The sequence below is a fragment of the Bos taurus genome, chromosome 4 (genome assembly GCF_002263795.3).
Source record: "Bos taurus isolate L1 Dominette 01449 registration number 42190680 breed Hereford chromosome 4, ARS-UCD2.0, whole genome shotgun sequence".
Classification (NCBI taxonomy): Eukaryota; Metazoa; Chordata; class Mammalia; order Artiodactyla; family Bovidae; genus Bos; species Bos taurus.
Genome location: NC_037331.1, coordinates 49,697,644 through 49,710,650, shown reverse-complemented (window position 1 = coordinate 49,710,650; position 13,007 = coordinate 49,697,644). Strand labels below are relative to the sequence as shown.

The following is a 13,007-nucleotide window of genomic DNA, read 5'->3' as shown; positions in this document are numbered from 1 at the left end:
GTAAATCAACAACTATTCTAAAATATAAAGTCTATTTATCTAAAAAACATATACATATTGTTCAAGGTTTAAAAAGCCAAATGAAACTTTCCAAAGACGAGAACTCTAGGCCCAGGGAGCTTCACTGGTAAATTCCAGTAAAGATTTTAAAAAGATGCAATATCAATTCTACACCATCTCTTCCATAAAACAGTGACTACCTTTCATCTCATTTTATGAAATCTGCATTTACCCATTACCCTAATACCAAAACCAGATAAAGACATTACAAGAAAGTCCCCAACAAAATATTGAAAATTCAAACCCAGCAATATGTTAAAAAGGACAGTAAAAGACAATAAACAACAACCAAGTATAGTTTATCTGAAGAATGCAAGGCTGGTTAAATATTTAAAAATCAAAATAATTGCCATATTGTTAAACTCAAGGAAAAAATATCAGTAGATACAGGAAAAATTTTTGGGGAAACTATAACATCCATTCATGATTTAAAAAAAAATACCTCCCCAAACTAGGAGTAGGTGAGAATTTCCTTAATCTAAATAAAGGGCATACAAAGCTAACATGACACTTAATGGTAAAAGACTTAATGCTTTCACTGTAAGATCAGGAGCAAGGTAACTTGTGTACTCTCATCTCGCTTAGTATTCAACATCATACAGAAGTTCCAGCCAGTCCAATAAGGCAAGCAAAAGAAATAAAAAGTGTACGTATTAAAAAGAAAGAGGCAAAACTGTCTCAATTTTTAGATATTATTGTCTACCTCAGTGGTTCTCAATCCTTCAAAGTGCATTTAACAATGTTTGGAGATGTGTTTTGATTTTCACAACTAGGAGTTGAGGGGATGCTACTGACATGAAGTGAGCAAAGGCCAAAGATGTTGCTGAACAGTTTCCAATGCTCGTGATGCAACACCGTCAACAATTACCTAGCCCAAAAGGTAAGTAGGTCTGATGTTCAGAAACCCTGTGCTGTGCTGTGCTAAGTCACTTCAGTCATGCCCTACTCTTTGTGACCTTATGAACTGTAGCCTGCCAGGCTCCTCTGTCCACGGGATTCTGCAGGCAAGAAGACTGGAGTGGGTTGCCTTGCCCTACTCCATGGGATCTTCCCGACGCTCCTCTCTTATGTGTCCTGCTTTGGCAGGCAGGTTCTTAACCACTCGTGCCACCTGAAAAGCCCTTAGAAACCCTAGTAACAGAAATTCTCAAGGAAATGATGTCAAAAAGTAGAACTAAGTAGTTTAGCAAGTCAGAGAATATGAGGTCAACATACAAGTATCAATTTATTTCCATACACTGGATATAAAAAAGAATTAACAGTGTTACTTTATAGTTTCTGTTCTTGCTCTGCCAATATTCTATTCACATAATACTCTATTATGTGAGGTTAAAAATAGCTAGCACGTTTTAAGTGTTAGGCACTTAATGTTTTCTCATTTTAACCTTCCCAATTTAAACATGAAGAAAGATTTGGTAAAGTACATTTTTTCCAAATCACGCTATTAATAAGAGATTTACCTAAGTGTTGAACTTAGGCATTTCAGACATGAATACTTCTAATCTTTATTATAATAACTATAATAATAATTATATACAATAATAATTCTTGTATGTTAAATCTACCCTAACAAATTCCTAGGTTAGAAAGCAATTTCTGAACTTTTTAACTATAAAATTGTTTTATTCTTTTTATTGAGAAATTAGTAAATTAGTGTCAATTAAATTTCTTACTTCAAGTGCTTTTTCTTGAATGTTAAATTTTAAACTAATATATTTTAATATAATTATTCAAATCATATGCACAATGTAGTTAAACAATTTATACTTTATTTCTTACCTGTTCTTTCATTAGCGAGGGCTGGTCGAAGTAATGCCAGTATCTTTTCAAATTTTATGCCTCTAATTTTTTTAAAATCAGGGATTAAGACATCAATAAACTTAGTATTAGTTATATTCTCTTCAACATCACAAAACTGAGATATTTGTTGTATTTCCAGATATTGTTGTAAACTGTTGAAATCCAAAACATTATTATAAACTGAAGTTTAATAATCATGCCTGAAAATTAAAACTGATAATATATCCTCACAAATAAAACAAATGAATATGGAACTTCACATAAAGATAAGTCACATCTCTATTACCTCAAAGAATATGCATTTAATTCCATTTTTATTGACCCAACACAAAATCAATTACATGAAATCACATATGTTTGATTTCATGAGAGTATATTAAAGACACCAAAATAACGTATGTTAAAAAAATTTTTTTTCTTTCCTCTATGTAAAGCAATCCAGATAGTTTCTAATTTTCCTTATAATCTTGTCTTTGAATCTAGGCTAATTTAGGAGCACATTTCATGTTTTCAAATAGGTAAGATGCTTTCTATTTGAAATTTATTATTTATTTATTTCCAACTTTATTGGATTATAATCAGGAAATGTATGTGGTAAGATTTTAATTTTTAAAAATGTGTTTAGGTTTTCTTTGTAAACAAAGCAAATTTACTTGTGGGATTTAAGGTTATACATGTTCATATTTCATATATTTTAGATCATTTATTATACACAATTATGGAATATATATTTGCCATTCCTATATATCCTTGCTCTTTTGTCTGCTTTGTATTGAGATCTATGACCATAATGTTACTTTTATCCAGTTCTCCTTATTATCTAATACTTATATTTTTATTATGTCATCTGTGTGGTTTCAGGAATAAATTTTTTGACCACTATATCTTCTTCACAAATGTTTTCTTTTACATCATGTCCTTCTTTATCAAGTTTAACACTTTTAATATTCAATTCTAATTATTTTTTCTGGCTATTTTGTTGCCATCTCTTAATTTTTTTATTTTTCTTTGTCTCTTCTAAGCAGAATATGGATTTAGATGACTGCGATACTGAATGGTTTGCCTTGGAAATGAACAGAGATTGTCCTGTCGTTTTTGAGATTGCACCCGACTACTGCATTTCAGGTTCTTTTGTTGATTATGAGGGCTACTCCATTTCTTCTAAGGGATTCTTGCCCACAGTTGTAGATATAACGGTCATTTGAATTAAATTCACCCATTCCAGTCCATTTTAGTTCACTGATCCCTAAACTGTCAATGTTTACTCTTGCCATCTCCCATTTGACCACTTCCAATTTACCTTGATTCATGGACCTAACATTCCAAGTTCCTATGCAGTCTTGTTCTTTACAGCATTGGACTTTACTTTTATCACCAGACATATCCACAACTGGGCGTTGTTTCCACTTTGGCTCAGCCTCTTCAGTCCTTCTGGAGCTATTTCTTCTCCCTTCTCCAGTAGAATATTGGGCACCTAACAACCTGGGGAATTCATCTTTCAGTGTCATATCTTTCTGCCTTTTCATACTGTTCATGTGGTTCTCAGGCAAGAATGCTGAAGTGGTTTGCCATTATGTTCTCCAGTGGACCACGTTTTGTCAGAACTCTCCACCATGATCCATCTATCTTGGGTGGCTCTACATGGCATGGCTCATAGTTTCATCGAGTTAGACAAGGCTGTGACCCATGTGATCAGAAAACCAAATACACTCAGCAAAAACAAGACCAGGAGCTGACTGTGGCTCAGATCATGAACTCCTTATTGCAAAATTCAGATTTAAACTGAATAAAGTAGGGAAAACCACTAGGCCATTCAGGTATGACCTAAATCAAATCCCTTATGATTATACAGTAGAAGTGACAAATATATTCAGGGGATTAGATCTGATAGAGTGCCTGAGGAACTATGGGCAGAGGTTTGTAATATTGTATATGAGGCAATGATCAAAACCATCCCCAAGAACAAGAAATGTAAAAAGGCAAAATGGTTGTCTGAGGTGGCCTTACAAATAGCTGAGAAAAAAAGAGAAGTGAAAGGGAAAGGAGAAAAGGAAAGATATACCCATCTGACTGCAGAGTTCCAAAGAATAGCAAGGAGAGATAAGAAAGCCTCCTTCAGTGATCAATGCAAAGAAATAGAGGAAAACAATAGAATGGGAAAGACTAGAGATCTTGTGAAGAAAATTAGATACCAAGGGAACATTTTCATGCAAAGAGGGGCACAATAAAGGACAGAAACGGTGTGGACCTAACAGAAGCAGAAGATATTAATAAGAGATGGAAAGAATACACAGAAGAACTATAGAGAAAAGTTCTTAATGATGCAGATGACCACGATGGTGTGATCACTCACCTAGAGCCAAACATCCTGGAGTATGAAGTCAAGTGGGCCTTTGGAAGCAGCACTACAAACAAAACTAGTGGAGGTGATGGAATTCCAGCTGAGCTATTTCAAATCCTAAAAGAGGATGCTGTGAAAGTGCTGCACGCAATATACCAGCAAATTTGGAAAACTCAGCAGTGGCCACAAGACTGGAAAAGGTCAGTTTTCATTCCAATCCCAAAGAAAGGCAATGCCAAAGAACATTCAAACTACCACACAATTTCACTCATCTCACATGCCAGCAAAGCAATGCTCAAAATTCTCAAAGTCTTCAACAGTACGTGAAGTGAGAACTTCCAGATGTTCAAGCGGATTTAGAAAAGGCAGAGGAACCAGAGATCAAATTGCCAGCATCTGTTGGATCATAGAAAAAGCAAGAGAATTCCAGAAGAACATCTACTTCTGCTTCATTGACTACATTAAAGCCTTTTGCTGTGTGGATCACCACAAACTGGAAAATTCTTAAAGAGATGGGAATACCAGACCACTGTACCTGCCTCCCGAGAAACCTGTACACAGGTCAAGAAGCAACAATTAGAACTGGCCGTGGAACAACAGACTGGTTCAAAATTGGGAAAGGAGTGCATGCAGGCTATATATTGTCACCCTGCTTATTCAACTTATATACAGAGTACATCATGAGAAATGCTGGGCTGGATGAAGCACAAGCTGGAATCAAGATTCCCAGGAGAAACATTAATAACCTCAGATATGCAGATGACACCACCGTTATGGCAGAAAGCGAAGAGGAACTCAAAAGCCTCTTGATGAAAGTGAAAGAGGAGAGTGAAAAAGTTGGCTTAAAACTCAACATTTAAAAAACTAACATCATGACATCTGGTCCCATCACTTCATGGCAAATAGGTGGGGACACAATGGAAACAGTGAGAGAGTTTATTTGGGGGGGCTCCAAAATCACCGCAGATGATAACTGCAGCCATGAAATTAAAAGATGCTTGCTCCTTGGAAGAAAAGCTGTGACCAAGCTAGACAGCATATTAAAAAGCAGAGACATTACTTTGCTGACAAAGGTCCATCTAGTCAAAGCTATAGTTTTTCCAGTAGTCATGTATGAATTTGAGAGTTGGACCATAAAGAAGGCTGAGTGCCAAAGAACTGATGCTTTTGAACTGTGGTGCTGGAGAAGACTTTTGAGAGTCCCTTGGACAGCAAGGAGATCAAATCAGTCAATCCTAAGGGAAATCAATCCTGAAAATTCATTGGAAGGACTGATGCTGAAGGTGAGGCTCCAATACTTTGGCCACCTGATGCGAAGAGCTGACTCATTAGAAAAGACCCTGATGCTGGGAAAGATTGAAGGTAGAAGGAGAAAGGAACGACATAGGACAAGATGGTTGGGCGGCATCACCAACTTGATGGACATGAGTTTGACCAAGCTCCTGGAGATGGTGAAGGACACACCCGAGTGACTGAACAACAGCAAAGAAGCAGAATATAAATGAGTACAGTTTTTAAAATTTTTTATTTTGAAAAAATGTATACTGACAGAGAAGTTTTAAGGCCAAGATACTGAACTTTAGATTCATCAACTGTCAACATTTTGTCACATTTGTTCTTTCTCTCTTATCCCTCCACCCCCATTCAAGAGTGTGGTGTGTGTGTGTGTTTGCGTGTATTTTGACTTAACCATTTAAGAATTGGCTGCAGATATTTTCACCATTCACCCTCCTAAATACCCGAGGGAAGTTTACACTGTTATAAGAGTATTATCTTATGAACAATCCATATTCAAATTTCAGCAGTTTTATAATCTGTCCTGTCTATAGTGCATACATGCATGCTAAATTGCTTTAGTAATGTCTGACTCTTTGCAACGCCATGGACTATAGCCAGAGAGGCTCCTCTGTCCATGGCATTCTCCAGGCAAGAATGCTGGCTTGAGTTGCCTTGCCTTTCTCCAAGGGATCTCCCCAACCCAGGGATAGTACCTACATCTCCTGCATTGCAGGCAGATTCTTTGAGCTCAGATTTGCTGAGCCACTGGGGAAACCACCTATCTATAGTAATTTTTCCTAATTTTGGATCATATATTGCATGCAGTCGCCCTAAGCCCTAGTTTCCTTCAGCCTCTAACAAATGCCTCAGCCCTTCTTGTCTTTCATGATACTGATATTTTGAACACTCCAGGCCAGTCCTCATTTTGGAAGGTTTCAAACTATGGAATGGCCCCCTAGTTTCCTATTACATTCTGGGTATGATACTCTATAGGAATATCACATCAGTGGTGCTGTATCCTTCTTGAAACATCACAGTAGGAGGTACACAATGTCAGTTTTTCCCATCACTGGGAAATTATAATAACATAGTCAAAGTGGAACCCCCAGTTTTCACCACTGAAAAGCAACAATTTTCACTTTGTAAATAATATCCTTATTATTTATTTATCCTTATTATTTGAAAGGGCACTATTGGAAAATCCATATATTATTCATACAATGGATTTAGCACTTCATTGATGATTCCTGTCTGCATTAATTATCATTAGGTAGTTTTTAATTTTTTATCTTAATCTGGTAATCTCTGTATTTGATGGGATAGTTAACCTTTTCATATTTAGTATAGCAGTCATATACCCGGCTATAAAAATTTATATATACTGTTTATTCTACATGAGAGTTTGTGTCCTTGATCCTTTAGGTTTTGAACCTACTTTAAAAATGGCAGGTGGAAGTTCACAGCACCTGTTAGGCCATGTCTATAGAATAAGATCTGTAAAAACTGAATCCCAGAAAAATATGTTCCCTAACCCACAACTTCATGCTGCCTGCTTAGGTTGATGATCAGTATAAACACAGGCCAATATTAAAAAGAAAATGCTGCAAACTTTGCCAAACAACATTGACACACCTCACTCCACCCCTATCCTGCCAAGTGCTTAAATTATCTTATTATATGTGTATTGAACAACTGCTTCTGAAAGTTGGATGCAATAGACCCCGACCTGTACAACAGCACCAACAGACACTGACTCCTCCTGTGCCAGCTATGTTAATAGTGTTTCACACAACACTTTAAAAAATGGCTCAAAAATTCAGGTATGCAACCTGGTATCTTGAGCCCAGCATTTCCCACCCAAGCCTGCTCCCCAACCGCTAAGTATCATTTTCTCTTTAAACTCTCACAGTAACTCATACTGTTTACAAAGTCCTTTGTCAGCACTTGATTTATCCTACCAGTCCCTCTATCTCACTTAAAACTGGGAATTAATGGTATTAGGGTCTCCCTGCTACCTAAAAATTATGATATGGCTAGGAACCAGGGGATGGACCAACTAAAAAAAAACTGCTATAATTTATTAATAAGATAACAAGGAGAGTTCTGGAGATGCTCAACCAGAACACGCAGTGGAGATGGGCTGCCCAGCAGGAGGAGACACACATTAGGAAGCCTCAGGACCCAGCTACTCGGAACCTGCTCCTGCTTACCCACCTTTCTTTCAGACATGACCCTGACAACTCATGGACTAAACGCTGGATTTTCTGAGTCTTCATAGGAATAAAAGGCACAGATGGCAAGTGCATAAACCCAACATTCTGTAAGTGACTTACATTCACTTTTGAATATTTACAAACTGTTAACAAAAACTGTACAACTATTTAGTTCTTAGCAGTTTATCACCACTAACTGCCTTGAGTAAAAGGACAGAGGACATTTGCTGTCTCTAGGACAAGGGGAGGCAGAAGTGGAATGTAGAGAGACAGGAAAGGGGTCTGGTTTGGAAGGGACCAGCCTTGGTCCCATTCTAACCCTTGAGTCCAGGGCCATGAAGCCAGACAGGTGCACCCAGTGTTAGAGAGACAAACAGGAATTTCTTCCCTTTCGAAACTGCTTGACATAAACTTTCAGGGAAACTCCGGCTTTGTTGATCATATAAAATTTTGGACTGAAAAGAATACCTGTGGCCTTGACATAAAGATGTTTGTCTTTAGACTTGAGATATCTGTATGTTATACTATGTTACCTGCTAAAACATTGTAAATAATAAGCTTCCTGGCCTGGAGCTACCTTTTCCTCTCTTTCATCCTCGAAGGCTTGGCCATCTCCTGTTGTTCATCCCATGGTTCTTTAGATTCCGTCTCAGAATTAACTTCACTTTCATCCCAGGAAGGCTGTTTTGCCTTTGCTTGTGAAACAACTAGAATATAGCTTAGGTTCCTTGTCATAAAAGAAACAAAATCCTCAAAGTCAGGCTACAAAATAAAATAAAAATAATATTATTAGGCTCATGAAATGGATAGACTACAATGGTGACCCCTACCCAAGTCAAGGACCTCTTCCCCTTCATGATTATTGGTCAAGAGAAAGTTACTCACAAGCCTCCTGTTCACTAACACATCTCTGAGGGACAGAAGTTCACAGTTGGCAGGGACTGATCGTCAAGGCAGTCTAATAACAATTGTTAAACTATAGGATGCTTCCAAATCAACTGGAGGGCTTGTTGAACACAGTTTTCTGGAGTCCAGTTCCAGACTTTATGATTCAGTAGGTTTAGGGTGGGGCCCGGGAACTGGATTTTCTCAAAAGTTCCCAGGTGATGCTGATGTTGCTGGTCCAACCCTTTTCCAGGGCCAAGAAAGATGGTCTGTGGGGTGCAGCTGGTTTACAAAGTGCTTTTCAGTAGAACTTTCTCTGATGACCAACATGCTCTGTGCTCGTCAGCTGGTTTACAAAGTGCTTTTCAGTAGAACTTTCTCTGATGATGACCAACATGCTCTGTGCTTGTCAGCATATGTAACCACAGGCAGCTGCTGAGCACTTGAAATATGGCTAGTGCCACTGAGACTCTGAATTTTTAACTTTAACTGTAATGAATTTAAGTTCAAATGGCCACATGTGTCTAATGGCTACCATACTGGACAGTGAATTTTTAGAACCTACATCTCCTGACACCCAAGCCATTGCACTTGCGAATACAAAGTCTTTACTGTATTACCCCAGACAAAAGAGAATTTTAAAAATAACTTGATGGAAAGGATTTACATGTAGGTAAAGAAAGGATTAAAGCTTTCCTATGAAGTTTATGATAAGGAGCCTTCAAACTGGGATCAGATCTATAGGAAAGGTCTGGATACTCACTTCCTGGAGGCTGATGAACAGAGTATTAGAGGACACATATCATAAAGAGATCTTTGCTCCAATAAAACACAATCAGAGCATCCATTTTTGCTTGGCTGCCTCTATGTCTACTGGAGCTTTCTCCATAGTCGCTCTCTTTGGATTAACCATGATATGGACACCGCCAAGGAAATCTGGAGCTTAGTTGTTGGTCAGACTTATTTGTTTTTTCTATAATGAGAATACTAAACTTAGAGGAATCCACTGTATTTGACACACAGTGGATTTTTTTAAAAACTTTCTTACCTGGTCTACTATTTGACTATAGAAGTGCTTTACTTGTTCTTCAGTAAGCGGTTTCTTATCCTCTGCTTCTATGACAAATCCTGCCTTGATGATCTTCAATTAGAGAGCAAGGTCAGATCCAAATGGGTAGGGGGACCACAGGTAAAAGTCAAGGACATTTGTTTCTTAGGCTTAACAAATCATCCAGATTTGAATGCATTACATGATTTTGCCTCAGCACAATCCATAAGGCACTAAGTTGCAAGAGGCCCAAAAATATGTAAACAAAGAAGGTTCTTTTCATGCCCCTCCCCAACCTCAGTGTTTAAATTTTCGTGGCTTGAACGAGAGACTCCACACTACTTCTATTATTTAAGTGAATTGTTTCCAGATTAAAAAAAAAAAAAAAAACTAACTGAATTCTAAGGAAAGATATCACAGCTTTCTAAATCATTCAAAAAGACATACATTTATAAGCACTTTTAACCATTTATTTTCAAAATTATTTTAACTTTCTTAACTTTTTTCAAGGCTTACCTTTGTTAAATCTGTAACTCATAATCTAGTATATCTTACTCTGACAGCAACAAAAATATCCAAATTACAGGGAAGAATAGAATTTAAAATTCAGCCATGCTTTGTCTTAAAATTTTTTAATTTAATGACAAATTGTGTGTATGTCACTCAAGTATAACAATGTATAAAATGGACCATCTACTTTTTTGTAGTTTAATCAATGCTGCTTTGGCTGAAGAAAGAATGCATGATGGGAAATTCATAATGAGATATCCAATCCCTCCTGACATAGCTTCCCATGTGACCTCCTCTACTGCACATGCAGCATTCTTACAAATTTTAATATAATTTTGTTGTTTCAACACAAAATCTCTATTCAGGGGTCAGTAAACCATAGCCCCTTCCACCACACATGTTTAGAAACAAAGCTTACTAGAACCAATCCCCTTTGTTTATTTACTGTCTTGTTGCCTCCTCCAGATGATGGCAGAGTTAAACTTCTGTGACAGAGATCATATGCCCCATAAGCCTGAAAATAGTTACTATCTGGCTCTTTACAGGAGAAGTATGCTGACCTTTGGATTAGAATGCAATTTTCCTCCAAAAATTTTTTCTTTGGGCTCTAAAAGCAAAAGCTTAAATGCTTCTTTAAGTTATCATGTATCTAAAAGGACCATATTTTTGTGACAACATCAGGGAATAATGCAAGCTAAGGTGAGCTTATAGCAAGTTTGCACTGATGACAACTAAATACAAAGAATTTGTCATCATTCTTTAACATAAGAATGGCAATTTTTATCTTTTATATTGGATGCTAGTAGAGCAGAGCTGTTTAAATAAGGATGTTGAGTAGGTTGAGCCTTTGTAAGACAAAACATCCAAAGCCTTTAGAGGTACCTAGTACCAGATGTTCTTTATGTTCTAGTTTACTCTAAATGATAAGCTTGCCTCTACATTGAAAATTAAGGAATTTTTTTTACAATTAATTTAAGCTATTGTTGGGAAATATTACTTACTTTTTCTTTAATTTCTTGAACTTTTCTAGCAGCCACAGCATCGGGCTTGATAATAACAATAGTGTATATTTGGTCTAGGAAAAAACAATGGATGCATTTCATTTTCTTGGCACAAAGTCTAGATAACGAAGGATTTGACAATTGCAAGCGTAAACTACTAACGTCCAGTGAATTTTGTCCATCAACAGCTTTGTCCTTATGGCGTTGCAACTACCAGAGTTTCTACTTAGAATCAAAGTATATTTCCTATGTTTGCATGCAGCAGAAACATTCACAAGAGTTTACAGTCAGAGGGCCAAAAAAAAGTGTAGGTGGGTACTAGTTACTTTATTTTTTTGGCCACATTTCATGGCTTGTGCGATCTTAGCTCCCCAACTAAGGGTTGAATCCGGGCCCTCGGCAGTGACGATGTGAAGTCCTAACCACTGGACCACCAGGGAATTCCCAGCACTAGTTATTTTAATACAATTCACGTGCATTAGAATCACACCAATGATCCATCCAGCTGATGGCTGGAGTTTCAGTGCAAGCAAACATTATAAACCAATGGCTTAACTGTCTATGAATTTATCCACATTTATCTACACGTTCTTATAACTAGTTTTTAGTGCAGAATAGCTCACCTAGCATGTTGTTTGCCTGTGATCCCTCCAGGGTATGAACACACATTCACTCACTCACTCAAGACAATCCAATGAAGGCAGGAAGTTGTTCATCCATAAAGTAAACTAGAAGTGCAGGTCATCAGGGAAGAAATTTTTACAAGTTTTGGAAAGATGATGAAGGATAAAGTAGGAGGAAACTACTGTCCAGATTACTCACAAGGGACAGAAGCCCCTGGTCAAATGTAATCTCTGAAAGACTCCAGGCATAGAGACTGAAGGCAAGGTAAGGGGAGCAGAAGAGATTGCTTTTTAAGAGCTGAGTCTGGTATTGCACAAATCATCATTAATCCTACCAGTCCTTATCAATTAACATTGATGTCATTACAAGGTTTTTGCTGCAAGTGATGCTGTAATGAACATTATTCATATACACCAATCCTTCACTGTTACTTTAAAGTAAATTTACTTGCCAACGCTTTCATAGTTTAGTTCCCCAGCATCCTCTGAATCTGAGTCTACAAACGCAATTTCATGATACTGTAAAAAAGGAAAGCAAACAAAACAGTTACATTTTAATATGATAGTGAGAGAGTTTTTAGAAATTTTGTTTCTAGTAAATATGTATAATCAAAGGGATAGAAATTAAAGTGGAAATGTGCCTGCATTTATCTAATACTACTTTTCCCCAACCTTTTCACTAAAATAAAATAAGGAGTTGGTATGTTGGTATGTGGAGACTATCAGGAATAATGCATATATGCTATATGGAAAATGCTTAAAAACAAAACCTTTAAAACATAAGAGCACAAGGAATAAAATAAGAAAGAAGAAAAGATTAACAAGAAAGCAATAAGCACACAATCATTATGTTAAAAACTGAAAACATTTGTAAGCTTCAGGATCCATTCTTGACCATTGCTCTGAGTAAATTAGGAGCAGAAAGATACTTCCTTAACTTATAAAAATAAATGTCTTTCTCAAAACAATAGCCAATTTCCTCCTATAGAGTAAAACCCTAGGAAGGATAAGGGATTCTTAGTTTCTGGAGAAGCCCTGAAAATGCTTCTGTGATTCTGTAAACTACCTGAAAAGTTTATATATTTACATACATACATCATTCTGAAGGACATCAGCCCTGGGATTTCTTTGGAAGGAATGATGCTAAAGCTGAAACTCCAGTACTTTGGCCACCTCATGCGAAGAGTTGACTTATTGGAAAAGACTCTGATGCTGGGAGGGATTGGGGGCAGGAGGAGAAGGGGACAA

At 37.1% G+C, this 13,007-nt stretch overlaps 1 protein-coding gene across 5 annotated transcripts in view; it reads right to left on the bottom strand.

Moving 5' to 3' along the window:
- Positions 1–13,007, bottom strand: part of NME8 (NME/NM23 family member 8) — a 50,795-nt gene that overhangs the window by 19,648 nt on the left and 18,140 nt on the right. For all 5 annotated transcript variants that reach the window (XR_009494128.1, XM_024990671.2, XM_059885568.1 and 2 more), the window contains 5 exon segments: positions 12,212–12,278; positions 11,137–11,210; positions 9,626–9,718; positions 8,270–8,454; positions 1,840–2,012 (listed from right to left, as the gene is read on the bottom strand). Coding sequence is in view for 4 of the 5 variants with exons in the window: in XM_024990671.2 (XP_024846439.1) it covers positions 1,840–2,012; positions 8,270–8,454; positions 9,626–9,718; positions 11,137–11,210; positions 12,212–12,278 (592 nt within the window). In the remaining variant the exon portion in view is untranslated.